The 16,143-nt window shown below is 34.3% G+C and overlaps 1 protein-coding gene across 30 annotated transcripts in view; it reads right to left on the bottom strand.

The window, feature by feature from the left end:
* Nucleotides 1–16,143, bottom strand: part of Tenm3 (teneurin transmembrane protein 3) — a 2,373,066-nt gene that overhangs the window by 105,486 nt on the left and 2,251,437 nt on the right. For 23 of the 30 annotated variants that reach the window (XM_074054922.1, XM_074054919.1, XM_074054917.1 and 20 more), the window contains 6 exons: nt 15,798–16,030; nt 10,138–10,348; nt 9,645–9,746; nt 9,260–9,454; nt 7,980–8,180; nt 1,536–1,721 (listed from right to left, as the gene is read on the bottom strand). In XM_074054922.1, coding sequence (XP_073911023.1) covers nt 1,536–1,721; nt 7,980–8,180; nt 9,260–9,454; nt 9,645–9,746; nt 10,138–10,348; nt 15,798–16,030 — 1,128 coding nt within the window. The remainder of the gene's footprint in view (nt 1–1,535; nt 1,722–7,979; nt 8,181–9,259; nt 9,455–9,644; nt 9,747–10,137; nt 10,349–15,797; nt 16,031–16,143) is intronic. The other 7 variants (XM_074054924.1, XM_074054923.1, XM_074054921.1 and 4 more) reach the window with 1 other exon arrangement.

The following is a 16,143-nucleotide window of genomic DNA, read 5'->3' on the forward strand; positions in this document are numbered from 1 at the left end:
GGTTGTGGTAGACACAACCTACCTACTTGAGCAGAAAACCTTGGACTGTGAGTCAGACAGGCTTCCCTTGGTGGAAACACTGGACATGTGTTGATGCATTTCACTGCTGGAGAAAGGAGGGTGCTGCTGTGACCTGTTCTGTCGGAAATGGAATAACATAAGGGAGCCTGTGCATGGATTTCTCCAGACAGACTCTGTCTGATGACTCTTTTTTCCCCTTCTGATCACTGGTAAGCAATAGCCACGAGTCCAACAATCTGAGCCTTGGCATGCTTCTAAAATACCACCAAATGTGGGGGTGGGGTGGGATCTGTGAAACAGGTATCACAATGTCAATAAGATTAGAAATAACCTTACATAAGGTTTATGAATATGTAATTGTGACAAGTCTATAAAATGTATGTGATTTCAGTTTTCCAATGACACAAAATTCCTGTAAGCAAAAATGTAAAGTTCATATTCCTCATAGACATATTGGAAGAAATCATTTAAGATAGCAACACTTCCCCAAATAGCTATTTCAACTTTACCTGAAGGACATGAAATAATACGGGGAAACATGGTACTTCAAAGTCTGAAATTTAATGCTGTATACTTTTACTGAAGCGAGGTAGAAATTTATTATTAACTTTTGTTGTATTTTTTTAGCAGAAAATTTTAATTCAGTAACTTGGATGGTAAAAGCAAAGACACTGAATATCTTGAAAATGTGGCATTACATATGTTCTAGACATTTTTATATCTATGCTATATGTCATTTGTGTATAAAACCTTTTTTTTAACTCTAACCATTTTGATCTTAAAGACCTATTTGATTGTTTTATTTAAACTGTTCACGAACGTCATCATAGTTGAAAAAGTGTTAAGCATATAAAGAAGAGCTAGACTAATGCATCATTTTACTTTCATTTTAGTGATCCTGTAATCAAATATCTTTAGTAGAGACTCAATACATTGACAAGTCTAAGATCTGTAATTCTGGAATCTAGAAGTCAACAAGGCCACATATTTGAAAAAAATTTTAAAAACAGTTTTAAAGTAACAAAATATGACTGCTATTAACATATGCACTGGTAGTATGTAACAGTGATAAGTAATATTTGACGGAGCCATATCACAAGTATGGGTGTGAGCACTCCACAAGTGCAACGAATAGGTGAATTTGCAGCTAACTAAATGATGACTTATAAATAAAAAATTTTTGCAGCCATCACAGTAACAATAAATAAAAATATTATAAATAAATTGTATAAATAAAAGGACTCATAATTTAAAGACAAAAAAATTTCTTTTTAAGGATGGGAAGTAAAAAACAATTTGAAGAAACAAGATTTTTCCAAGTTAAAAACAGCCAACAATTTGAGTTTTTTGGCAGAAGATTCAGGACAGCTGAAGAAGTGCAGTTAAGGGCTGAGGGCGCAGCTCAGTAGTACAGCGCTTATGTAGAGGCATGAGGCCCCAGCTTTGACCCCCAGCACAGGAAAAAGAAAAGAATCAAATAAGTAAATAAATAAATACAAGTGCAGTTGGCCTACCAATAGTGCAGTGCTCTCCATTCCACCCCTGGCTGCATTCACACTTGCCATCCTTGCAGGTCCCGTGTTCGGCACAGCGGGGGTGGCAAGCTCTCTGATTGCATGCTGGGCCAGTCCAGCCTTCCTCACAGCGACATGTGCCTCCCATGCAAACGCCGTGCGAGCCACAGTCCACGGAACATATTTCTATATTGTAAAACCAGGGTAGGAGAGGAAAGTAGAGGAGGTGAGAAGGAGAATTAATGAGGGGAGCTGCACTTTAAACCTGTTGAAGTGAAAAACAAAGTAAATGAAAATAAATCGAACATATTTGTATACTAAGCTAATAATATCAGCATCAACTACTAGTAATTATGAATGGCAGAATTTTACTTTCTTATCCATCATTTAATTTTATATGTGGCTGTAATGGTGCCTAAAATACACATAGCAACTTTGTTGGGAATGATATTGTTTTATCTAAAGATATTTTATATATGAAATATTATATATGCAAAATAGTTACAGTCATATAAAAATATCCCAGAGTATCTTTTGCAGTCAAGAAAACATACACACATACCAAAATATCAAGATATTTAACTATTTAAGCATCTAGCAGGAGTGGCATTTCACACATATAATAAGAACTGAGGAGGGGTATTTCTAACGCCATTGCTTGAAAGGTTTAAATATTCAGAAACTTTCATCAAAAGGAATTTGTTACAGAAAGTACATTAGCTTGGTTCAGACATGTAGACATGCAGCTAAATAAATTTGTTTTTATTATTTGGTAAATTTATACTGTTGATAGCTACAAACTGTCTAGCTCACTCAACAGAAAGCCAGTTTAATAATATATATTATCTAACATATATCATATATATGAAAACAACTGACTCTGCTATTTGAAAAATGTTTTTCTCCTACTGAAATTACTGAAAGCCCAAGTGACCAAATGGCTTCAAAAACAATAACACCAGGTTAAGCCTTTAAAAAGAATTCAGATGTCTCAAGTAATTTTTTTCTTAAACCTTTATTTAATTATACATAATTGAGAAAGAGGAAGCAAAGGATGGAACTTTGAAGGGTATTTTATATTTCACTTTTTATATATGAAGTTAAATAAAGTTAATTAAGGTTTTGTTGTAAGACTGTAAGATTATTGTTCAATTTTGGTTTTCTTGCAAAAATAAAAACGACTTATAATAAAAACCTGAAATTATTTCTAACAAACAGAAGATAGACTTTTTTCTTTAACAAATAATGATTATTTATGTAGCTACATATTCCTACTTTCCTCAGTCATTTCCTAACTAACTTTTCTTGGACACTATAATTCTCTATTTCACAGTGTAACTTTAAACACCATATCAAGGCACTATGAGAACTGCAACATTTCTTAGAAACAACACTCAGGACTATTAACCAGGAGTGAGAGAGAGTAGTACGCACGTGCATGTGTGTGTTTTCTATACCACATTCTCTAATTCCTTTGAATTAATTTTTGATTAAGAGATCCAAGATGGTTTGATTAACTTTAGAGCAACATAACATCAACTCAGCTCCAAAAGAGAGAGGTTTCTTTCTAAGGTTCCCTTTTTATTCAATCTAATCAATTCTTCATTAGGGTGAAGGTGTTTATCAGCATTTAGCATACTAGCTTTGAGCAAGGTGCGTCAATCTTTGTAATGAACTTATTAATTAGAGTTAATTTAATTGAAGTGAAATTGAAGGGCTAATTAATGGACAAACTGCTGATGGAGATAGACGAAAGCTCTGTTGCTTTCGGACCTATAAATTTTCTGATGGAAATAATTCATTTTTTTCTCTTTTAGCAGTTTAACCAAGTGTTTCTTCAGATGTAAAGTCTATTCTCTTATTGAATTTAGATATCTGAAGGTCATTTTCACAATAGCAAAAGAAGTAAGTAGCAAAATGTTTCCTAGAGGATTCATTTGGTTAGCAAATCAAAATTAAACTGTAGGCAGACTTCAAGTCACACATGTAAATTTACATCAATGCTTTTATAAGCTTCAAATGAGACTGTGTAGTAGGCAGATAAATTTAAGGCACATGAAACAAGATATTTCCACATGGTAAACATAGCATGTTTGAGAACTTTACAATGAATTCTAAGTAAGTTTTTGGTCTTTTTACAGCTAATAGCAAAGTTTATTAAAGGAGATTTTTTTTTTTTGTGCGTGTGCTTGCATTCTTCAAAAGAAGGTGTTGGCATTCATCATTATTTAACTCTGTATCTTGAGAGTTTAATATATTTCTGTTTTTCATTGGGGTATACAGATGAATAGAACAAAGATTGCACACACTATACGAAAACGGGTGAATTTTTGTATATGATAACATTTTCAACTAATTATATCAGCATGAATAAAGTTAAATCTAAATATATAAAATAACATGATTTTGGCAGTCAATTTAATCTTTTAATTAATTTTTTGGCTATTCATAGGAAGGTGATTTTACGAAGACTGAATTACTTTTCGAGCCATCTGCATCAATTATAAATTACCCTTTATAAAACAATTCAAGTAGTGTATTATAATGACTTTATATGAAACAAAACAAAAGGGCTACTATGCTTGTTCCTTTCCTACTGGCCATATGGGCAGAAAGTAAATCAGAATGACTGTATTTCAAGCAAGTATTCTTGGTAGCTTGTATTATTATACCTCTTTTACTGAAGGAGGCATAAGAGATCTGAACCAAGTAGCTTTACTACCCAAATAATCATCTCTATAAAGTTTAATTGGATATTTTCATGGTATGTATTTTTAGTATAGATGCTGGAAATGTAAGTAAATGCTCAGAAATAACTAAATGACTATTTTGATTTTGTAACTATAAAATACCTAAGAAAAGAGGACAAAAAAAGCTAGTATCTTATTTAAAATAATGCCTTGCACTCACACTTGATGAATGCTGGTTAGTGGATATTTCTTATAACTCCTTAGTGGGACATTGAGGCCCCTCTATAATCTAGGTCCCACTTCATGTCTTATTCTTATTTATCCTATACATGTTATGTGCTCTAGCAGTCATGAATTTTCTAGCCAAAGTTTTGGGTCCTTGAGCTATCTGAATCAACTGATATTTCTATGAAGCAGAAATGATCAGATCATAAACTTTGCTTCCCAAGGTGTACAGTCAAAAGATGATGGAGGACCAATAAAGTAGGAAGGGAAGGAGGGAGGAGAGAAGTGAGTGTGGGAAGGAGAAAAGAAGAAAAGTTTCTTTAGCTAGCATATCTACTCACAAATTGAACAAAAACTTTCCATCAACATTACAAATGAACCTATGGAAAATGTTCTTTAGTTTCATTTTCTAGGATTCAATAATCCTAGATAAATCTGATACTGAATCACAGGGTAGCAGATATGTCACCCAACTTTCTCAAAAATGCCAGGAAAGTGCAATTTGTAAAAATTACTAGTCTTTTTTTCCCCCCTCAACTAAAAATAAGCAATGTGAATGAGCTACCTGGCAATATTTCATTTTGTTTTATGTCATTAGGTCACACTAATAGATGAAATAATTTGAATTTTGTGAATTTCATGTTTGTGGAACATATTCAAACAACATGTTTGGTGGAAGGTTCTCTGAGTTTATTAGGAATTAAGATACACTATAATAAGCCTTTAAAATAGCACTAGTGTTTATTGCTGTCACTACCACCACTACTTCTACTAATGGTTGACACTTTCTGAATACTTATTGTGTGTTAGGCACTATTCAAAGTACTTTTCACGTATTAACTCATATTATCTTTATCACAATTGCAAACAGTAGTAATATTATTCTTTCCAGTTTAAGGATGATAAATGAGGCACAGAGGTTAAATACCTTGCCCAACATACAGATAGTCAGTGGTTGGCTCAAAAGTTGAGCAACCGTGTTCTTCACTACTTTGGAGAAGAGGATGACCAGTGGGGACTGGATGAAGAGCAGACAGGCACTGCCCTGAGCCTAAGCTTTAGGCAGAATGCTTTTATTTGCTCAATACTGCGAGTGAGTAAAATCTGTCCCTTCCCTTCTTCTCTTTTCTCACTTCTTCCTCATTTTAGATACTTTGAGAATCAAACAGAACTCAGCATTCTCTCTCTCTCTCTCTCTCTTTGGTGGTATAACATTTGAACTCAGGGCCTTACATTTACTAAGGCAGGAGGAGCTCTACCACTTGAGTCATGTCCCAGCCCTTTTTTTGCTTTAGTTATCTTTAGGTAGAGTCTCACATTTTTGCCTAAGCCACCCTTGGAACACAATAATCCTGCCTATGCCTACTGTAGAGCTGGGTTCACAGGCATGAACCACCACTCCTGGTTTATTGGTTGTGATTGGGTCTCCCTAACATTTTGTCTGGATTGGCCTTACACTGCAATTCTCCTGATGTCTGCTGCCCGCATAGCTGGGATTACAGACGTGAGCCACCACCTCCAGCTCTATTTTTTATGTATCCTCCCATTGCCTTCCATGCGTCCTCCTCTGTAATTGTCCTCACCCTTTCCCAACTTCTTGTCTCCTTCAGACATTAATATTAAACCTAATTTCTTTGCTTCAGACTTAAAGCCCTTCTTGCCAAACTTTTCTATCTTGTTTTTTCATCAAGTTTTGCCTTATTCTCCTCTAAAATAGTGTGTATATCTATCCTTTTCATTTCTCTTGACTCCAAACTAATTTATGCTCTCATTACCTTACATTTTTGGAAGATCCTCGGACTTTGTTGTTCTCTGACATCGAATCTATGAGTTCTTCTAAAACACTACTTTCATATTAGTGAGCACACCATTGTCATCTGTGAATTTTCCAATCTGGAACATCATTCATAAACATAACTCCCCATAATGGGGACCAACCAAAATTTTACCTTGCCTCATGTAGTGGTGGAAGCTATATTTAGAATTTATTATAAAATATTCTGCAATATTTGCTATTATTTATTTATTATATTAAGGGTTTTTTTTTGAGGCAGAATCTCATTATGTAGCCCAGGCTGGCCTGGAACTTGAAATCCTTTTGCTACAGCCTCCTGAGTGCTGGGATTACAGGTGTGTACCATCACACCTGGCCTGTACTGAGTACTTTATATGCATTAATTCAAATAATTCCATAGTATCTCTGTGAATAATGTCCTGTGACTTTATAGACAAGTAACCTGAGACATACAGTAATTTGCCAAAGGCTACATAATTATGAAGTAGAACTGGATATGAAACTATGCACCCGACTTCACAGTCCATTTTCTTAAGTACTTTCTATCATTTTTTTTTAGCAGTACTAGAGTTTGAACTCAGGGTCTTGCACTTGCTAGGAAGGAGCTCTACCACTTGAGCCACTCTACCAGTCCTTAAGTACTTTCTAATAGTGCTCCCCTAATCAAAAAATATCCTGCCTTCCCACCCCAGACCACCATGTTTAAGACAAGAAATGTTAATAAATGTCTCCTTGAAGACTTCCAGTATTTATCAAGGAAGGATAACTCCTCTGAATGTAGCATATTTTTCCACATAACTTGGTATAATACTACACTGGAATATACTGGTTTCTAAATATTTCATGTGCATTCATTTTATCTCTCTAATTGAAGTGTAATCTCCTAGGCTAGAATGTCATCTTCTCAAACTGTGTGACTAATGAGCAGGAATATCATGGAAATTAGCTCATGACTTGCAATCAGCATTAAAAAACCCAACAGAGTAGTCTTGAAAAAAATAGGCATGTGTATCATTTTGTAAAATGTTTATTTCAATTGAGTATGTGTGGATATACATATACTAGGTCTCAGTGTGAAATATATTCTTTGTTTTGTAAAAACATATTTATGACTATAGGTCATGCTCAAAAAATTTTGAAAGCCACTGTTCTAGAGAGAAAACATGATTCATTATACTTTTATCCCTGTAAGGCCTATCATTATACCATGCACATAGCAGGTGCTCAGTAATGTGGCTGATGGAATAAAAATACTATTTGTCATTTCTATTATGATCATGTTATCATAATTAAAAATGCAAACCCCAGTGCCACCCAAAAAATTCAGTATAGAACCTTAATACATAATATGTACACCTTTGTTTTGACAATGTTTAGTCTTATGTTGTTGGGTAACTTTTTAAAATTGAGGCTACTTTATTCATCAGATAATGTGTTTAAATCCCCAAGCTGTACACAGGACCAGAGGGAAGCTAATTTCAATTAGTAGTTCTATAAAATGAGAGTTAAGAAGCCGAGGCATCTATGCAGACGAATGATTATTCTTACCAATAATACTTTTCTTTCCTTTTTAAAAGAAAACTGTATTTCATTACTTTTAACATTTATATCTATAAATAATCACTTTCCTATAATTTCAATGAAGCTTAATAAGTATATTTTAAAACTTAAAATATTCTAATCCTTAGCTAAACCACAGTAAGCACTTGATTGGACTATATTTATTAACTTTACCATTTGAGCAATCTGGGCCAGTCCAGTTAGGATCACAAGTACAGGAGCCACTTTCTTGAAGATACGTTCCATGACCAGAACACTGATCTGGACACAAGGTCTTGAGTATTTCACAGTTGTTACCACCCCATCCGGGATTGCAGTGACATTCCCCATGGATACACACCCCGTGATTAGAACATCCAGGGTCGAGACAGTCAGCTAGTGTCAAGAAATGAGAACAATTTTATTAAATCTGGAAGACACTATAATACTTACAGAATAAAAAGCTAAATCCTAATCTAATTCATACTAATATTTTAGATAAATCAATTATCTATCATTTTCAAGAACTTGTTTCTGAAAATGCAAAGTTGTAATATAATAAAGCATCATTCCAATGCCATTTAGATAACTGAGGCTCTTGCAAGGATTTGTAATTTTCATGAATTATACAAATATGCTCTTGAGGTTTCAAGAGCTCTCTGTTCTGCCTAATCAGGGTAATAAGTATTGCCTTTTCTACAACAATATCCATATCAGCTGACCTAATCCATGACCACTAGGCACTGACAGCTGTATGGTAGCCTCCAATTGTTTGAGAAATAAATGAGTTGCATACTCTCTATCCTTCTTAATTCACTTTAATGTGCTTTAGATGATGAGATTTAATTTACCAATTTGACTCAATAAAACTTTACACTTGTAGGGTCAATGGCCTGAAAATTTAATTCCAGAGACTTAATTGCATTACTTTGTGAGTGCAGATCAATAAAATCATTTTGACTGAAGAACGGAAATGGTGCTTTTTTTTGCTTTCTGATAAAACAATTTAACTGCACTTTACAGTATAGTATCTTGACTCTCATCATTTTATACAGTTATGGAACAAATCCATGATGCTGTACTTTTTTTCATTAGTACATTATGTTCACTTATTCTGTCTTCCTAGAGATGCCAAAATGCTAGATTTAGAAACTAGCAACAATGTGAAAAACTGAAAAGGAAAAAAAAAAAAATCTACAGTCCACTGTTGGTTTCAAGGCACAAATGTTTGCTTATTTCCTCAGAGCGAAAAAAGAATTATACATGCCACTGGAAAAGAGCAAAAGGGATCTCTGGTATTTGCTCTTTTTATTAGTTAAAATGTTAATAAAACAATTCATGCATAAATATGGAAATCAAAATTACTTTCCTAAGGAAGTATATAAAGAGAGAAATCTGCCAAATCAAAGGTTACAGATACAAGCTGTCTCTTTATGGAAATAACAATAGAATTCTGTAAATATTGACATGTTTACCTTCTTCACAATTTTCTCCTTTGTATCCTGAGTTGCAAGCACAAGAGCCCATGATACAAATCCCACGACCCCCACACTGTGGGTCAATGCACTGGGTCGTCGGCACATCACACTCGGTGCCCTTCCAGCCACTGAAACACAGGCAGCGGCCCTTTGAGTACTGCCCATTGCCACTACACAGCACTGGACAGGCTGCTGTGAAATAAAACACGACAGAAGAATGAACAGCCACATTTTCCATTGAGCTTTTGAAAGAAGACATATCACTGGAACAAATAATATGCTAGTTTCACCCTCATTCTTTTCTGTCTTGCTAGTTTTCTGAACTGCGTGTGTTTCTACAACTTATTTGTATCAGCTTAAGAAAGCAATCTAACTTGCATACCTCTTGAACAATCTGGACCCAGAAATCCTGGAAAACAATGGCAGGTTCCAGAAACACACTCTCCATTTCCATGGCAATTTCGGGGGCATTCCACCACTGACTCTGGAGAAGAGAGAAAGAAGGAGCATTTATTGCAGAGCCTATTAGTCATAAAAGAGAAATGGTCACTTGATCAGTTTAGCTGGTGTTGAAGGAAGTATGAATGATTTGACCCATAACCAAAAAATTGATTCATCATTATTAGATCATGTGAATACTAAAGCAAAGCAACGCCACCTCAAATGCAGATTTTAAAGTGTTTTCATGCTCCTCCCCCAAAGTAGTTGCAAATATTTTCTTCCAAGATTTCAAGGTTTGTCATCTATTCACAAATAAACAATAGAAAAAATATCACATTTTACATGGACTATGGAATCACTAAAAATTGATAAAGATAATTCAGTTTTTATTTAACACATAGCCTGGCAAAAAATGCTTTCAAGAGGGTTCTTACCTATGACAATGGTATTAAAAGACACCTGCTCTGCATTTTTCCCATCATTATAAAAAGCCAGATGCCAAATTCCGGAATCTAAGTACTGAATAAAGCCAGCCTCATGAAGACTGACAGATCTTGCCTGCCGCCCGGCTCTTTCAGACTCTACCAGGTTCCTCTGCTCTCTTGCAATCAACCTGCTGCCATCCAGGAGCTCTACAAAATCGTACTGAGAACAAGAATAAGGAAAACTGAGTTAGTAGCCAGAAATATTATAGTGTGGTACTCTCTTTTATTTTACTTTTTGAGCATTTTTCTTGAAAATAAATACAGTATTAGAAAAAAAGTTCCTGATTAACAGGCCCAAATGGTAGAAGTCTTTTACACATAGCATTTATAGGGCTGAGAGCTACCTCCCACACATACTGTTGGATTTAACTTAACGGGTCATTTTTTTTCCTTATTGGGAAAAATGATCTCGAAAGTTATTCAATTCTCCTGACTGATAAAAAGTTTGATGAGTTTAGGCAGCTTGGGGATATAAACGTAAAATCTATGTGGACTTACATTCCAAAGCCGGCAGCCTGTTTTCTTTAGACCATAATCTCTAAAGGCTTCTCCTCCCATTTAATGCTAATGCAGTAGCAACTACTGGTAGCTATTCTGCGCCAGGATAATTTTTAATCCTCACAGGAACCCTTTGGGAAAGGCATTAATAGTGACACTTTAAAGATGAAGGAAATGACTCTTGAAGCACTTCACCAAAGTCTGGTACCTAGGAAGTAGTAGAATTGGTTTGTGAATTCAGGAGCACTTTGCTCCAAAGCTGGGGTTATTGCTACCACCAACTTCTACCTTCCTCCTGTGACCCTGATATAACCAACTCAAGCACCATGGAGAAACCCAGGTTTTTTTTTGTTTTGTTTTGTTTTGGTTTTTTTTGTTTGTTTTTTTAATGATCTGGTCAGATTAAAAACATAGAACCAGGTACCTTTAAATCTTTGATCAGAAGTCTACAAAATTTAGCAATGGAAGTATGTGAAGGGACAATAGTCTATGAGTTCAATTATGACTAAGAAGTCAGTCATAATTCAAACCAAGCTGTGTTTTACTATAATTAATCACAAACACTGGTGGTTAGGAGAATTGAGTTTTAGAATTTAAAGTACAGAATATGATTGGTAAGAAGGGTTGGTTGCATTTTGTGACACTCCCTCCCTTCTCTCTCTCTCCCTTCCTTCCTTCCCTGTCTTTCCTTTTTTTCTTTGTGGTACTGGAGTTTGAACTCAGGGCCTCAGGCTTGACTGGTAGGCACTCTACCCTTGAGCCACTCTGCCAGCCCAGGTAATTTTCTTAAATGTAGAGTGATTTAGTTTCTATAGATTGTTTACCAGTTTCATTTTATAACTGAGACACGTTTATGGTGAAAAGCACACTATACACTATATATATATATATATATATATATATGTATATATGTGTATGTGTCATGATTATAGTGCTGTATGTATGAATCTGATAGATTCCTTATATGGCATTTCATCATAGGTCTATTTGAGGAAAAGATGATTACTGGAATCTTTTAATACAATCAAACTGAAACAAAATTAGTTGTTGGAGAGACTTTAGAGTATCTAATTCAGTTTCTTACTAAAATTATTATTTAAGTATAGTATTTTTTTTGTTTTTTGGTGCTAAAACTATTATAACATCATTCAGCCATGAGAAACACGCCAAAGGGAATAACTTGATTAACATTCTAATTTTTTTCCACTTATTTCTTATAGGGATGAAAGTGATGAGTGACATGGCTACTTAACCTATAAAAATGTCATTGGAATTCTATTCCATAATGATCAGAGGAAAATTAACTCAGCAATTGTGAAACGTATTTCTATGTCAAGTCATTCGTTTCCTTATCAAGATTTACATATTAAAATCAGCTTGAAAAAACAATGGAAAAATGTTCCTTATTATGGCCTAGTGCATAGAAACACTTTTGTCCACTAACATCAAACACAGTAACTGAAAAAGCAATGGAGGAAATTTTGAGTTTTAATTGATCTTTCAAGTCTACATTCTGATCGTCACCTTTATCATGGGAATCACCATTATCATCATCACACTACTAACAATAAGGCTGGGTGATGGGCATGAAGGTGGTATTAGAATGTAGCTAACAGTTTTTGAATGTCTATTCAGTTCTAGGCTCTTCTGCAGGGGCATTTCACACATGACTTTTAGGGTATAAAGTGATCAAATGAGAGCTAACATTAGTTTTGCTTTGTAACAGCTATCCGTAAGATGGAAATGTGACTTTTGGGGAAGCATGTTAAAATTTTATGCTATTTTTAGGATGAAATTCTTTGGGTTAACTATTCAGTCTCACTACTTAGGGGAAGCTCTCATGAGACAAAGTTAATATTTGATAAAGATTTCATATAAATTGGAGCTATCTTTGTGTGAAAGCTCTTTAAAGGTAATTTTCTTATGACATAATATTACTAAAAATACATGCTTTAAAAATCCTTCTCATTTAAAATTGCTTTAGACTACAATGTATTAACAAACTATATGTTTGTTGTACCTATGTTGATTATCTAATAAACCATTTAAAGTGCAATTTTTTTCCAGGTTTCTTGGTAGTTCACTTCTTTCTGAAAAGCTAAAATTATCCATATGTTTAATTAAATTTGTCATTTAAGTGCTGATAACTCAGAAGTAAATGAATGCTTAACTGTGTACTTAAATCGACTCTTTTTTTTTTTGAGACAAGATCTTGCGAACGTAGCCCAGGCTGGTTTGGAACTCCCAATCCTCCTGCCTCAGCCTCCCAAGTGCTGGAATTACATGTGAGCACCACTATACCTGGACTTTTTTTTTTTTTAACCTTTTTTTCTTCAACTTTTTGAGGGTGGCATAATCTTGCTGTGTATCATTGCAATGTAGAGAAGTAAGAGATTTGAGATCATTTGATCCAACTCTCATTTTACCAAGACATTGGAATTTACCGAGGTTACCTGTGAAAGGTACAAAGTCAAAAAGTAGTAGCAGTGTGCTTAGAACTCAGGCTTCTGCCTCCTATTCTGAAACAGCCTTCAAACAAATGCACTAACATGCCAGAGCACACTAACTGCAAAGCGCTGAATTGCTACCTTAGGCTTCCAAGTGTCCAGGAGAATAAATCCAGCATTGGGGGGAGCAACGCCAATTGGTTCCTTAGCAACAATCAAACAGACAGTTCTCTAAACGGTCACAAAGATTTTCAAGATTCAAGTGAGCATTCTGAATGGCTGGCCAATTTTAATTATTGCAGGTTGATTTATTTAACATTCCCCAGAAACAGGGAAATGTTCAATTTGGGCAGCTTTATAGCATATTTCATGCTTAAACACTGAATTCAGAAACAGTTGTTTGCTCTGCTGATCTTGAATAAACTAGAGGAAGGAACTCTAAGGAAGCTTAAGAAAATGCATAACTTACTTAAAAATATATATTGGGGTAGAAAAGAAAAGTATGTATCATGCCTATTGTATTTAAGTAATGGGAGGATTATGAATCTGTATCTTTTATTGTAGACAATTTTTATCTGAAGTTCTCTGGGATTTGTAAGCTGCATACTCACTGTTCTGCTCAGTTTAGAGGTATATTGCTTCAATTACAGAAAATAATTTAATTTTATATGTAGCTTCAGTGGAGGAATTTTTTTTCATGTTTTACTGGATTACTGCTGTAAGTGCATTCTATCTGCTATAATTGATGTTCTAGAGACCCACTTCCATTGAAGAAAATCTGATTTTTAAATCCTAGCCAGTGTCGTCTATAACATGACTGAAGTCTAATGTAAAATTTGAAATTAGATGCAAGTATATCAGAAGAAGTACTTGAAGTGTAAAGATCCCTGGCATTTACCTTAATAACACAGTAGGAAAAAAATGAATATACTTCAGCATGATATTCAAACATTTCACAGCCACAAAATTTATAGATGTACATGACCCAATCCACAATGACATTAGAGAAAGCATGTTAAAGTTTTCTTACTGATCTTTCTTTCAAGATGTTATTTCTTTACTAGTGTCTCATCAATTTTTCTTCATAATGTATATTCCTAGGTTATAGAAAAACCCTTGCTCACAAAATATGAAATATATATATGAAAACTACAGCCTTTATTTTAAAAATTAAAAAAACCACATGAAATTACATGGGTAAATAAACTGATTATGAAATGTAACTTTAAGCTCAATTTTAAGTAACCAGCTATTATATTTATTTATTTATTATTGTTGTACTGGGGTACAATGTGACATTTATAAAAGTTCTTACAATATATCACAACTAGTACATTTTTAAAATTCCTCTATTTAGTAACATTAGTTAATCCTGGGAAAAGTCTAAATTCCAATTTTATGGTACATAATTTAAATAATTTCTCTTAGACATTTTGAAACTTTTTTTTTTTTTGTACTAGAGATTTAGGTTTTGAACCTATGGCCTAAAGCCCCTGTGGAACCTGTTTTAAACTACAATTTCTTTTTTCCTTTAATCCTGTGCTGGGTGGGGGTACATTATGGCATTTTAAAGGTTCTTACAATGTATCAGCTATATCATACTTGAATTCAGCCTTTCTACCACTTGCCTTTATCCTCCCCTCTCCCGATTCATGGAACAGTTTCAAAAGGTAACATTTTTGCATTTACGTGCATGCATACACATTTTTTGCTCTGTATTCACCTTCCTACCCCCCGCCCCTTCCCCGCCACCTCCCCACTCCCACTGGAACTAACCCTCCCTCCTGGGCAGGATCTGTTCTGCCCTCCTATTCTCTGACTTTGCAGAATAGAAAAGATAAAAAGAAAAACATGACACTTTTGCTAGTTTGAGATAAAGATAGCTACACAGGGAGCTTCCTTGTGATTTTTCCATGCATATATGTGTGATACACCATATAAATATAAATATTTATATTTATATATATAAATATATTTAAATATATATTTAAATATAAATTGGAAATAAACCAATTGGTTTATTTCCTCTAATTATCTACATTCTACCTTAGTCCCTTTCTTATTGTCGTTTCAGCTGGTTTAGGATTTCTACATTCATTCTTGTATAGAGAGTATATCACCCATATTCAAGATCTTAGTTTCCTTCTTTTACCCTTAGTGTGACCAGTGTTGAACTACAATTTCTAATTTATACAGTATGACTCAGTATTGGACTATAATACTTTTTAAGTATTTTTATGTTCCTGTATTTTATTCATTAAGAGTAAATCTGACATAAACATTTTAAAAGTACAATTAAAACAGAATGAATGTATGTGTGAGGTAAGTATGTTATGCAACTATTTTATGAAAACCATACGATCATATGAGATACCTGTGGTGTTTTATTAGGCATCCAGATGATGCTCAACATTAAACTGCTCACAAATTTTAGCAATTCAATCAATCCATAATGATCAAAGCAAGTCAGAAAGAAAAGGTCCTTCCTACTACTAATTCAAAACCATCAAAACAAGTGTAAGCTACATTCAAAATTCTTTCTGCTGTAACAGTTTCTTTCAAAAATGTTCACTTAGCCAAACAGTTGATCTTAATAAATAGAATAATGTTAAAAAAACAAAACTTAAGAGTTTTCATTTTATTGATGAAAAAGCCTATTCTTACCTGAGTATGGGAAGGTGGTAAGCCTTTTCGGCCATATACTCCAATCAATGCATCCTTCTGAAGAGAGATATTGAATTTAAGAAACTGTGGCTGATCAATAAAGAGCTGTGATCTCCAGAAGATCCCAGGGGGCACCTCTTGAATTGCTCTTCGGCCAATATCAAGTTCTCCAGAATCTATGGTGTTATTTTCTTGTGTAAATCCACCTAATTTTCCTGAATGTGAGAGATCCACTGATGAAGAAAGAAATTGAAACAAAACAGATTTCTTTCAAAAAGTTACTTTCACTAAATGCTCAGGCATTTCATCTTTCTCTGATAAAAGAAATGCTCTCATATAAATTTCA

Source organism: Castor canadensis, chromosome 14, assembly GCF_047511655.1.
Source record: "Castor canadensis chromosome 14, mCasCan1.hap1v2, whole genome shotgun sequence".
NCBI lineage: Eukaryota > Metazoa > Chordata > Mammalia > Rodentia > Castoridae > Castor > Castor canadensis.